This window comes from Doryrhamphus excisus, linkage group LG4 (assembly GCF_037039965.1).
Source record: "Doryrhamphus excisus strain RoL-2023G ecotype Guam linkage group LG4, RoL_Dexc_Guam_v1.1, whole genome shotgun sequence".
NCBI classification, from domain to species: domain Eukaryota; kingdom Metazoa; phylum Chordata; class Actinopteri; order Syngnathiformes; family Syngnathidae; genus Doryrhamphus; species Doryrhamphus excisus.
Genome location: NC_136360.1, coordinates 21,516,344 through 21,530,228, shown reverse-complemented (window position 1 = coordinate 21,530,228; position 13,885 = coordinate 21,516,344). Strand labels below are relative to the sequence as shown.

The following is a 13,885-nucleotide window of genomic DNA, read 5'->3' as shown; positions in this document are numbered from 1 at the left end:
GTACATGAGTTAAGATACGATTTAAAAAATGATGTAGTTTAACAAACAAAACAGTTCTATTCGATATGATGCGGTTCTACGGTTCTGTTTGTTCATGTAGACAAGAATCTTACATTGTAAAATAAAGAAGCCAATTGTGTATCGTTCGTACAATATACTGTAAAAGAGCACATCATATCACCCAGCATGCTGTGAGGCAGGGGTCCCCAACAATCAAGCCTGGGGAAACATTCACGTCTAATGATGAAATGCTTAAAAAATGTGTAAATAATGACATGAAATTTTATATAAAGGGATATCAATTTTGGAAATAATTTTTCCAAGAAATCGCATGCATGTTTAACACGAGAGGCGACTTATCCCACTTTTTTGACTGTCCCTGAATGCACCATCTAACTTTGTCACACGCTGCACAGATGGCTACTATACTGCATTTTCAGCGGAATAAATATCAAGCAAAAAATTGAGAAATAAAAGTATTTTGATCGGTAAAGTTAGCTTCTAGTTAGCTTGTTTGACGCCAGATTGTTGTTGCCTGTGTAGCTTAATCTGTTGTATGCATTGCTGGTCATTCTGTTCTTTCGTCTTCTGAGTATTTCTTCCACTCTGCACTTTATCGTTTTTTTTTGTTGATATCGGGACGATATCAGTACCTGATGCTACTTGAACCTAGTTTTTATTTTTCATTAATTCATTCATTTTCTACCGCTTATCCTCACCAGGGTCGCGGGGGGTGCTGGAGCCTATCCCAGCTGTCTTCGGACGAGAGGCGGGGTACACCCTGGACTGGTGGCCAGCCAATCACAGGGCACATATGAAGAGCTTGCAACCAAAAGGCGCTAAATCCAATTTCAGCCAAAAGGCGCTAAATCCATCATTTCAGCCAAAAGGCGCTAAATCCGAAAAAAATAATTTAAAAAAATATATAAAATACATGGTGTGTGCAGGATTTTTATAGCATGCATTTTTATGACCTATATTGATAGCTCTTTCATTTGCAATATAGACTTGATGACCAAATAGATTGATATGTGCGTGATTAAAAATCATTGATTTTCTTGAAATCAGTCAAAATGGATTTAGCGCCTTTTGGTTGCAAGCTCTTCATATAAACAAGTTTTTATTTTTTTCAATGTAATTTGAATGTAGGTAAATATACTGTGATAAGCAAATATTTGCATTGATATATTGTTTCTATGGCTACATGTATCTTCATTTCTATTGTGCAGAAAAAATTGATAAAAACAGGTTACCAGGATAAACCAGGTTGTATGGTAAGTTTAAATGAAAGAACAGTCGGGCCGTATTCAAAAATTGGCGGGCCAAATGTGGCCCCCGGGTCGTAGTTTGCCCACCCCTGCTTTAAATGGTCGGATGAACAAAACCTAGCATAAAAATCAACAGAAATGTCCAATATTGATTTGAGGGATGCATACACGTGTACTTCATGTCTGCACGTTAAGGCCACTCTAGTATTACCTGATGAGTACATTTGAGCAAATACTGTCAGTATTGATCCTATAATAAGTCTGCCAGATAGTCAAAGTCCAAAGTCAGCAGAACAAGGACGCGTATTAGAGGCGGGATGACATGAAATCTTACCTTTTTACGTCTGGGAAAGAAAGGAAGGTCCAGCTGACTTGTATTCAAGTAGAGCTTATAAGACAACAAGATAATATTAGTATCTCATATTACTACAAAAACCACACCGGGGGGCTGCCGCCCCGCCCCTTTTTCAAACACCCAATCACATATCAGAGTTTAGCATGCGGGAAGTTACTAATAAACCAAAGGTATTCAATAGATGTTACAACAACAGGAATGCACTGTGAGGATCATGGAAGTGCAACAATAATAAGAATCATAACAATAATCAGCTTGAGTGGATGATAAGAGTTAATAAGTCACCTCCCGCCTTGGCTGCTTTACATGAAGAGGTCAGGCTGTGAATACACCAGCGCTCATTAGCAGCCATTAACACACAACCAATGGAAGAACATGTACGCCTTCACACACACAAATGTCGGCCTACAGCATCGACTGGCAATTTAGCAAACGTTTTTTGGACCACGTTTTAATGCCTTCATGCCTCGTGTGGACCAACAAGTTCTTCATTCATTCCAGCCCAGACACACTTGGCCGTGTCCTTTTTTTATGGATGACGTGGGAGACAAACTAGCAGAAACTCAGCAGAAAACTCAAAAACAAAACTGGAATCTTACCTTCTTTATGGCGGGTCAAATGGAATAATTTGGTGGTTAGACTACAGAAAACCTGCTTACCACCTTTTAAATATGTTTAACATTACTAGAGCCCTCTAGACATGACATAACACCCCTATAGTCACCTTTACACTGCTATTACCCAATATAGTAGACATAATAAGAGGAAATAAGACACTGAAAACCTGCTTGCAACCTTTTAAATATGTTACTAGAGCCCTCTAGACATGACATAGCACCCCTATAGTCACCTTTACACTCCTATTACCCAATATAGTAGACATAATAAGAGGAAATAAGACATTGAAAACCTGTTTGCAACCTTTTAAATATGTTACTAGAGCCCTCTAGACATGGAATAACACCCCTATAGTCACCTTTACACTCCTATTATGGTATTATTATGGTAAACACAAGAGGAAACAAGTCATAGAAAACGTGTTTAATGCCTTTTAAATACACTTTTTAACATTATTAGAGCCCCCCAGAAGTGAAATAACACCCCTATAATGACCTTATACTCCTATTACCCAATATAGTAGACATAATAAGAGGAAATAAGACATTGAAAACCTGCTTGCAACCTTTTAAATATGTTACTAGAGCCCTCTAGACATGACATAACACCCCTATAGTCACCTTAACACTCCTATTACCCAATATAGTAAACATAATAAGAGGAAATAAGACATTAAAAACCTGCTTGCAACCTTTTAAATATGTTACTAGAGCCCTCTAGACATGACATAACACCCCTATAGTCACCTTTACAATCCTATTACCCAATATAGTAGACATAATAAGAGGAAATAAGACATTGAAAACCTGCTTTCAACCTTTTAAATATGTTACTAGAGCCCTCTAGACATGACATAGCACCCCTATAGTCACCTTTACACTCCTATTATGGTATTATTATGGTAAACACAAGAGGAAATAAGTCATAGAAAAACTGTTTAATGCCTTTTAAATACACTTTTTAACATTATTAGAGCCCCCCAGAAGTGAAATAACAACCCTATAACGATCTTATACTCATATTACGCAATATAGTAGACATAAGAGGAAATAAGACATAGCAAACCTGTTTTTATTTTCTGATGATTAGAGCCCTCTAGACATGGAATAACACCCCTATAGGCACCATTACACTCCTATTACCTAGTATACGTAGTACATATAATAAGAGAAAATCAGACATAGAATACCTGTTTTCAACCTTCAACAGTAATAGAGCCCTCTAGACATAACATAACACCCCTATAGTAACTTATAATTGTATTACATGTCTATAGTAGACATAACTAAAGAAAATAAGACATATAAACACTGTTCATGACCTTCACTTAACATAATTAGAGCCCCCTGAAATAACACCAATATAGCCAATATATATAATATATATAATTAGCCAATATAGCAGACATAAACGATGACCTGTTGACAACAATGTAAATTTGCTTTTTGACATCATTAGAGCCCTCTACACATGAAATAACAACCCTATAGTCACTTCCACTTCTATTACCCAATAAAGTAGACATAATCAGAGACGCTAAGCTATATATGACCAATTTACAATATCTAAATATGCTTTTCAACATGATTAGAAGCATCTACACCAGGGGTCTCAAACTCAATTTTACTTGGGGGCCACTGGAGCTAGGGTCTGGGTGAGGCTGGGGCGCATCAGGTTTTAAAAAAACCAAATCACGTCAATTGTGTCCGGCGTGCACGCAGCTTTAAGCTGTCATTTCTGGGTACATGAAACCATACGGCATCCATATCAAACTATTAAGGCGGGGGCCTCAAACTAGCATCCTGCGGGCCGCATTTGGCCCGCGGGCCGCAAGTTTGAGATCACTGATCTAGACCCTCTGGACTATGGAGAGGCAGGACACCAGGGGTACCTAATGTTGTGTCCAGCAAGTTCAGTCAGAAAGGGTGACAATGAGCGGGGTGACAAACTCCGAGTGTCGAACTCCCATGGAGAAGGCGGGGGCCCGGGCTTTGTGAGCCGTAACTCTTTCCGGATGATAAGCGCCGGGTCCAGGTCTCACGGTGGCGTCTTTGGGTAAACCGTGTCGGCCCAGCATGGAAAAGGCGGGCGGTCGCGGGAGATAAACGCTGGGGTCCGTGCTGTTGTATCGGCAAGGACCCGGGGTCTTGGCCAGGTCCACGGAGGGCCCCCCCTTGCTGAAAGCAGCCGACATGGAGTAGCTGGCGCTGGCCGTCTTGTTGGGAATGTGAGAGCCCATAAGGGGGGGGAGGCTGTACTTGTTGGCAGCGGGCACCGAGTCCACCGTGCGGTAGTTTGTGCGGGCGCCCATGGTGTAGGATGGGGGCCGACGCTGGAGGTTGCAAGGCGGGGCTTTTTCGGGGCTGTACGAGCCAGGGCCGGGTGTCTGGAAGACCTCCTCTGTGGGGGAACACAAAAACCACTTTCTCTCTCTCTCTACGGAACAGAGCCAAGGATCTCATCTTACTGGGGGCTCTGGCTCTGCCCAGGATGGAGTAGGCTGGTGTACCATCCCGTCCTAAGCGGGTCACCTTGGCGTCCACGCGGTACCGAGGCCCCGGACTGCAGTCTACACAATACACTGCACAACAAAGGACACACACCGCAGCTCCTTCAGTCCAGTGGGGACCGCCACAGATACATCTGGACCACCACTGATATGATATTATATATATTATTATTATTATTATATATATTATGGCCTTAAATATTATGGCTTTATTCTCATAATATTATGACTTGATAAAATCCACCTTGAAAGAAGTGGAATTGTTTGCATACAATAGCACCATCTAGCGGTGACAATTGTACATGACACCTTCCTGCTCACCCTTGTTCTCCAGCCTGGGTCACGTGGTCAGCAACCAACGCATCAGGTCACCTGATCCTTTAATGATATAATTTTTCCTTATGATACTACCCCTTTATTCTCATAACATTAAGCTTTTTTCTCTCAGTATTTACTATTTATTCTCCAACAATTACGGATGTTTTTTTACTGAATGAAATAAATAAATGAATTAAAAATAAAATATAAGTAACTTCATTTCTTTTTCCCTGATATTTCACGGAACAATATTCAGTACAATAGTTCAGTAGAAATGTATGAGAAGGAAAAGTCATACTGGAAAGGGATAAAGTGGCAAATCAATGAGAAAAAAAGGAATAAAGTTGTAAAAAGAAGGTGCACATTAACGACAATAAAATTGTTTGTGTTATAAGAATAAAATGAATTTACAAGAAAAATTAGGAAATTAGGAAAGTGGTACAATTCTGAGAATAGTCATATATTTTCCAGAAAAAATCATGAGAAAGTCATAAATAAATTATAAATATTAATAAAGAAAAAAGGTATAAAAGTCATATATTTACTAGAAAAAAATTGTTACATATTTGCAAGAATAAAGTTGCAAATTTAGACGAAAAAAAATACAATTTATAAAATAAAGTGGTCAAAAGGGGGGAACGGAAGGAAGGAAAGAAGGAAGGAAGGAAAGAAAGAAGGAAAGAAAGAAGGAAAGAAGGAAAGAAGGAAAGAAGGGAAGAAGGAAAGAAGGAAAGAAGGAAAGAAGGAAAGAAGGAAAGAAGGAAAGAAGGAAAGAAGGAAAGAAGGAAGGAAGCAAAGAAGGAAGCAAGGAAAGAAGGAAGGAAGCAAAGAAGGAAAGAAGGAGGGAAAGAAGGAAGGAAGCAAAGAAGGAAGCAAGGAAAGAAGGAAGCAATGAAGCAAGGAAAGAAGGAAGCAAGGAAGCAGGGAAGGAAGCAAGGATGGAAGGAAGGAAGGAAGGAAGGAAGGAAGGAAGGAAGGAAGGAAGGAAGGAAGGAAGGAAGGAAAGAAGGAAGGAAGGAAAGAAAGAAGGAAAGAAGGAAAGAAGGAAAGAAAGAAGGAAAGAAGGAAAGAAGGAAAGAAGGAAAGAAGGAAAGAAGGAAGGAAGCAAAGAAGGAAGCAAGGAAAGAAGGAAGGAAGCAAAGAAGGAAAGAAGGAGGGAAAGAAGGAAGGAAGCAAAGAAGGAAGCAAGGAAAGAAGGAAGCAAGGAAGCAAGGAAGGAAGCAAGGATGGAAGGAAGGAAGGAAGGAAGGAAGGAAGGAAGGAAGGAAGGAAGGAAGGAAGGAAAGAAGGAAGGAAGGAAGCAAAGAAAGAAGGAAGCAAGGAAGCAAGAAAGAAAGGAAGCAAGGAAGCAAGCAAGCAAGCAAGGAAGTAAGCAAGCAAGCAAGGAAGCAAGCAAGGAAGCAAGCAAGCAAGCAAGCAAGGAAAGAAAGAAGGAAAGGAAGGAAAGAAGGAAAGAAGGAAAAAAGGAAAGAAGGAAAGAAGGAAGGAAAGAAGGAAGGAAGCAAAGAAGGAAAGAAGGAGGGAAAGAAGGAAGGAAGCAAAGAAGGAAGCAAGGAAAGAAGGAAGCAAGGAAAGAAGGAAGCAAAGAAGGAAGCAAGGAAAGAAGGAAGCAAGGAAGGAAGCAAGCAAGCAAGCAAGGAAGGAAGGAAGGAAGGAAGCAAGCAAGCAAGGAGGCAAGCAAGGAAGCAAGCAAGGAAGCAAGCAAGCAAGCAAGCAAGCAAGCAAGCAAGCAAGCAAGGAAAGGAAGGAAAGAAGGAAAGAAGGAAAGAAGGAAGGAAGCAAAGAAGCAAAGAAGGAAAGAAGGAGGGAAAGAAGGAAGGAAGCAAAGAAGGAAGCAAGGAAAGAAGGAAGCAAGGAAAGAAGGAAAGAAGGAAGCAAGGAAAGAAGGAAGCAAGGAAAGAAGGAAGGAAGCAAGCAAGCAAGGAAAGAAGGAAGCAAGCAAGCAAGGAAGCAAGCAAGGAAGCAAGCAAGCAAGCAAGCAAGCAAGCAAGCAAGCAAGGAAGAAGGAAGGAAGGAAGGAAGGAAGGAAGGAAGGAAGGAAGGAAGGAAGGAAGGAAGGAAGGAAGGAAGGAAGGAAGGAAGGAAGGAAGGAAGGAAGGAAGGAAGGAAGGAAGGAAGGAAGGAAGGAAGGAAGGAAGGAAGGGAGTCATGGTTACGGTTGTCGCTCATCCTGGCGTGGAAGGAGTAGGCGGGGCTGGTCTGTTTAGTGAAGTCGTGGCCGACGAAGCCGATGGTGGGAGGAAGCCCGTATCGGCCCGGTCCGGGTCCTGGAAGCACACGGACACAAAGGTAGTACGGTAGTACGAGGTGTAAACGGCGCCATCTAGCGTACACTCTGGGTGTAGCCAAATAAATTGTGTCCGTGTGAGAAGGCTTCAGAAGGCTCCAACTGACCTTTCTCTTTGCCTGCAATGGCCGGGTAGTGTTTCTCCATGGGGGGAGCAGGAAGCATGGAGTCAATGAGCCAAAGATGAACACCACAAAGATGCTAAAACCGCAAAGATAAACCTATGACCCTCCGTCTGTGCTCCCTCCCCACCTCACCGGGGGAAGGCATACTGCTGTTCACAAACACTGCTGTAATCTTATAGCCTGACCCCCCCTTCACTTTCTCCCCTTGTAATGTCACTCAGCAGCCATCCTGGGGTTACGTGCCTCCTACGGCGAGTACTCATATCACAGCCCCCTTTCATCTGTACTTAGCATATACTGCAAATATATATATATATATATATATATATATATATATATATATGTATATATGTTCCTCCTGCAGGTGGGGGTTTTTGATGGCTTTTTTAATGATATTTATCATTTCGTCTTAAAAATGTTTCTTCTGGTAATATAATAATTAGATTGCCTTCCCAACTTCATTTCCCCGAAATGACAACTTTATTTTGTTTTTTTTAACTAAGAAAAAAAAATTCATATTTCAACTCCAGGCTACTAAAATATCATTCTTTTGTCTTTTGGCCCCCCCCTCCCCCCATGGCCCCACACAGTGGGGTCAAGGACTAGTCTCCATGAGTGACATAGGAAGAAAAGAAGCATGAATGTTTAACAGGATGCTGGCGCTTATGTAACCCTAAACGCTGTTCTGCCTTCTGCCGTGACGCATGGATGCTACACACGGCTAGCGTAACGTACGTACGTACGTACGTACGTATGATAATGTTGATGTGCCGCTAAGCTGTTATGTACGGAAGTACACTGCAGACAGGAAATCATCATCTGCAGCTGCAGCAAAGTCTTAGTTCTACTTTTGTGATGGTGGAGTCATGAACACTGACCTTAAGTGAGGCAAGTGAGGCCTGCAATTCTTTGGATGTTGTTGTGGGGTCTTTTGTGACCTCTCGGATGAGTCGTGGCTGCGCTCTTGAGGGAATTTTGGTTGGTCCGCATCTCCTGGGAAGGTTCACCACTGCAATTGGTTTTTAAAATTAAAAAAAAAAAAAAAAATTTTACCCAGCCTTAAAAAATATCAGTTAATAAAAAAAAATAAAAAATTAAAAAAACACATTTTTAAATAAAAAAAAGAAAACATAAAATAAAAATATCAGAGAGAGAGAAGAAAAGAGGGGTTCAGACTACTGTATTACCCAGCCTTAAGGCATATCAGTTAATTAAAAATAAAAAATAAAAAACACATTTTTAAAATAAAAAAATATTTTTTTTACCCAGCCTTAAAAAATATCAGTTAATAAAAAAAATGAAAAATTTAAAACACACATTTTTAAATAAAAAAGATAAGAAAAAATAAAATAAAATAAAAATATCTGAGGGAAAGAAGAAAAGAGGGGTTCAGACTACTGTATTACCCAGCCTTAAGGCATATCAGTTAATTAAAAATAAAAATAAAAAACACATTTTTAAAATAAAAAAATAAAAAATTTTTACCCAGCCTTAAAAAATATCAGTTAAAAAAAAATATTGAAAAATTTTAAAAACACATTTTTAAATAAAAAAATAAGAAAAAATATAATAAAATAAAAATTTCAGAGAGAGAGAAGAAAAGAGGGATTCAGACTACTGTATTACCCAGCCTTAAGGCATATCAGTTAATTAAAAATAAAAATAAAAAACACATTTTTAAAATAAAAAAATAAAAAATTTTTACCCAGCCTTAAAAAATATCAGTTAAAAAAAAATATTGAAAAATTTTAAAAACACATTTTTAAATAAAAAAATAAGAAAAAATATAATAAAATAAAAATTTCAGAGAGAGAGAAGAAAAGAGGGATTCAGACTACTGTATTACCCAGCCTTAAGGCATATCAGTTAATTAAAAATAAAAAATAAAAAACACATATTTTAAATTAAAAAATTTTTTTTTACCCAGCCTTAAAAAATATCAGTTAATAAAAAAAATTAAAAATTAAAAAAAACACATTTTTAAATAAAAAAAAAGAAAAAATAAAATAAAATAAAGTCAAAGTCTCCTGTCAAAGAGCGGACACGCGTGGGTTGACTGTTGTACTCTTTTTGGGTGCCCGTTTTCTTGGTTACAACTTTGCCACGTACAGTCTTGGTGCCTTTCTCCGGGTTTATTCCAGCGAAATGCCTGAAAAATTATCATGTTTATTCAGTTTATAAAAATCAAGTTGTTGAAGCCAATCAGATTAATAACACAATAAAAGGCAGAAAATGTATAGATGGAGAATCGAAAACATAAGAAAAATTCAGGTTCTATTAATTCAAGTATCTAACCCAGTGGTGGGCCACTGGAGCTAGGGTCTGGGCAAGGCTGGGCCGCATCAGGTATTCCAAAAAAAAAAAAACCAACACATTTATTAAAAACAGAAAAATATACAAACTTTTTCAGTGCTTTGGTTCCGATTTTCTACAATAAAAGCTCTGATAAAACATTCCACTGTTCTCAAATATCTTACTTTTTATTTTTCTACACAAAATAAGATGAAAAATAAATAAACAAATCAAGAATAAAGAAAATCAATCAGTAATAAATAAATATAATAATAATAAAAACTTGCAAAACCACATATAGTTGGTGGGTAGACAAATGATTTTTTTCATATTAAAATGAACAAAGCATTATTAGAGCCCTGTAGACATGACAAAACACGACTATAGTCACATTTATACTCTTTTTCTTTACAACATATTGCGCAACTGCAGGGTCTTGAGACACATGCTAACTCGCAAACTAGAGAGCTAGCGACCTAAACGGTAGCCTTCAAGTTATTTCCTTTCAACTTAAAAAGCCAAAAACTTACCACTTCCACACGGATAGGGAGGATAACTATTAACAGTTATTTAACCTTTCAGAATCAGAATAGGTTTATTGCCAGGTATGATCAAACACATACTAGGAATTTGTTTTGGTATAGTAGGTGCATACACATCTATTAAAAAGTATGAAAAACAGTATAAATATATGTACACAGTGTGTACAATGTCAATGGTAGAGTCACAGAGGGTGATGGGGACAGGAGAGGCTGAGTTCTTCCTGTTGTCCACAACCATCTCCACTGTTTTTAGGGCGTTGAGCTCCAGGTTGTTCAGCACCAAGTCGCCAGATGGTCGACCTCCCACCTGTAGGCGGACTCGTCGCCGCCAGAGATGAGTCCGATGAGGGTGGTGTCGTATGCAAACTTCAGGAGCTTGACAGACTGGTGACTGGAGGTACAAGTGTTCGTGTACAGGGAGAAGAGCAGAGGAGAAAGAACGCAGCCCTGGGGGGGATCCGGGTGGGGGCCCATGAGGGGCAGGGGATGGCCATTAAGGCAGGTCTTGGTGGAGATGGCTGGAGCTGGAGCTGCTGGAAGGTGTCGAGGGGGATGGTTGCTGGACTGTCCTTTTGTCTTTCAAAGCGGCAGTAGAACTCGTTCAGGTCGTTGGCTAGGCGTCGATCGTTGATGGAGTGGGGGGCTTTAGGCTCGTAGTTGGTGATCTGCCTGAGACGAAGGCACATTTGGCCCGCGGGCCGCGTGTTTGAGACCCCTGCGAGCTAGCGACCTAAACGGCAGCCTTCAAGTTATTTCCTTTCAACTTAAATAGCCAAAAACTTACCACTTCCACACGGATAGGGAGGATAACTATTAACAGTTATTTAACCTTTAACATGAACATGAATCAAACGTAATAATTTTTTCTGGGTACATGATACCATACAGCATCCATAGCAAACTTGCGCTGGCCCGCACTAACATTAAACTTTCATATCGAGGCGGGGGCCTCAAACTAGTGTCCTGCGGGCCACGTGATCCAATACTTACCTTGAAAATAATCTTGCCTTTGATAATAATCTTGCATTTGAATCTCAACTGACACGCAACAATTTGCATGCACTGTCGTCTTATATAATATTCATTTAAGGATAAATTACAATGACGTATAATATAAAATTAAAACATATTGTTTCTTTCGAAAATATTGCTCATGAGAAAAGTAGATGTTTACGTTCCGAGGTGCATCTTCGTAATCAACCAGCAGGTGGCGGTCGAGCAGCTCTACACAGTCAAACCGCCAAGGAAGAACCCAATGCGTCCTTAAAGTTATTCGACTCTTCTGATTGGCTAGAACATCCTGTCTGTGACGGTGTACTACTTTTTGCACCAATCAGGAGAAAGCGCGGCGCCGTTGCTCGTTTGAATCATCAGACGCGAAACTCCTCATTCGGACATTCGACAGCAGTGCTCTCGTCCTCGGAGCACAACTTATCTTGTTCAAAACCAGCGACTTTTACTCGACATTTTACCGCAAATAAAATGTCCAAGAAGGAGATTTACTACTCTGACAAGTACAACGACGACGCCTTCGAGTACAGGTAATGGCTGCTAAGCTAACTGGCCGCGTCGTAGCAGCGACTCATTTTTAACGTTTCTCGGCTACTTCCGTCGACAAAATGTCATTTTCACCTGTTGCCTTTGTTCTGAAATAAATAATATTTTTTTGTTGGTACGCAAACGGCGTGTTTTTTGTAATTAAAGTTGTGTTTCACCCCCCCTCAAAGGCATGTGGTGTTACCGAAGCAGCTGTCCAAGCTAGTACCTCCAACTCACCTGATGTCCGAAGACGAATGGAGGGGCCTCGGCGTCCAGCAGAGCCAAGGGTGGATCCACTACATGATCCACAAACCGGGTGAGGAACCGGAAGCACACGTTAGATCGACTCTGGCGTCGATATCAGCTCTTTAGGCCCCAAAATCGGCACTCGAATGAAAATATTGATAGTCATTGCAGGTCATGTCTGTGTGTCCTGTCAATCAAGTTTCTAAAGATTTATCATTGAAATGCTTTATTTGTATTGTTCAAAATACAATTTGTACGCCCTTTTCAGTTGTATATTAATTGGCTATAATGTAAATCAGGATAATTTTTAAATATTGAATGCTGTAAATTAATTTATTAAATAACTACTGTTTAAAATTTGACCAGACATTAGGTGAATTAGCACAAGGAATTGTTTCAGTATCGCCGATACCAGTCTGAATTTTACTCAAACTCGGCGGTATCGCTGTCCCTTGTATACATGACCACGCCCACTTGTGGTATCCAACTCTCGGCTCCCAAACTGCCACCCGATTCTGACAAAAATATCAATGAATTGAGATTTTTTTTTTAGGGTTGCGGGCAATTATCGGCACTCGTGGTGTCTGGGGTGACAGTTCACAAGTTGCACACACTTGAAATTTCTCACACAGCACCATGCCGCTACAAAACAATCACTAACTTTAAGGTACTTAAAATTTGAGTGGTTGGTTGAAAGGCAGAATGGGCGGGGCTTGGCAACCACTTGTTTGTGCAGCGATGATAAAACTTGATGTATACAGCAACCCAATGTCATGACTGAGGGATTCCGCCTCACAAACAGCCGTCCTGACCGATTGTTTGTTCCACAGAGCCCCACATCCTGCTCTTTAGAAGACCCCTGGCCAAGGATTAATCTGGAACGCCTCCTGTTTTCTATCGTTGGAGACCTTTCTCGTCAACGTCTACTGTATACACTATTTTATTTATGTCTCATAGGGTTATTGTTTGCTCTTTCATTTGCAGAGAAAGTGTGATGGCTGTTGGTCGGGGGTGTCCATTTTGTTGCCCGAGGTATATTGTAAAAAACAAAACAATTGGTTCTTAAGATATATTGTTTAGCTCAGATGTACATTGACTTACATTGTAGTGCTTTTAAGCATATTGGATGTACAAAATGTATCAAAGTACCCCACTCATGTCCTTTGATTCTTTATATAGGCCAAAAAAGTTTGGACACCCCTAGCGTGGAAGGATGTGAAGCTTCAGTTGTACAGTTTTAACATGAAAAATGTTTTGTCCATATATTTTTTTTTTTGTCTTTGTAAATATTTTTTTTTTTACTTGACCCTGAATAAAAATGCATTGTTGCATGAAAACGTGCTTGAAGAGAATAACGGTCAATCATCTCCATATGGTGAAGTGGGCATGCAGTAACAGTTCAGTTACAGCTGACAAACTGCTGCACAGCTCAACGGATAAAATGTCCCCTAAAATTGCTGCTATGATGCAATATGTTTATATTGTCATCTTTTAGATTGATGTTTTGAAACCACACGATCGTGTATTATATTGAAACAGACGTTTGAACAGATGACTGGCAAATGGAACGAAACATTTGATTAGTGGGTTATGTCTCCCTCTAGTGGCTTACATTTGCTATACCAGCTAAATCACTAAATTGAGTACTTGACACACGTAAAAAATGTCTGGTCAATTTGAAAAAGCAGTATTATAGAATACAGATGACAATTGATGTATTTTGAAATAAACAAATAATTTCAATAAAATAATTAAGTTGTTTATAAGGGGGTGATTTACTATATCG

General features: G+C 39.6%; 2 protein-coding genes across 2 annotated transcripts; one reads left to right on the top strand and one right to left on the bottom strand.

Annotated features, from left to right (window-relative positions):
• Positions 1-4,007: 4,007 nt before the first annotated feature.
• Positions 4,008-7,609, bottom strand: cimap1d (CIMAP1 family member D). Its single transcript, XM_058073510.2, has 4 exons — positions 7,463-7,609; positions 7,225-7,335; positions 4,709-4,822; positions 4,008-4,641 (listed from the first exon to the last, which is right to left on the bottom strand). Exons 1-4 carry the CDS (start codon positions 7,518-7,520, stop codon positions 4,154-4,156), a joined length of 771 nt encoding a protein of 256 aa, XP_057929493.2. The 5' UTR covers positions 7,521-7,609; the 3' UTR covers positions 4,008-4,153.
• Positions 7,610-11,697: 4,088 nt separating this feature from the next.
• cks2 (CDC28 protein kinase regulatory subunit 2) lies at positions 11,698-13,436 on the top strand. Its single transcript, XM_058073385.2, has 3 exons — positions 11,698-11,855; positions 12,042-12,169; positions 12,930-13,436. Exons 1-3 carry the CDS (start codon positions 11,797-11,799, stop codon positions 12,971-12,973), a joined length of 231 nt encoding a protein of 76 aa, XP_057929368.1. The 5' UTR covers positions 11,698-11,796; the 3' UTR covers positions 12,974-13,436.
• The last annotated feature ends 449 nt before the right edge of the window (positions 13,437-13,885 follow it).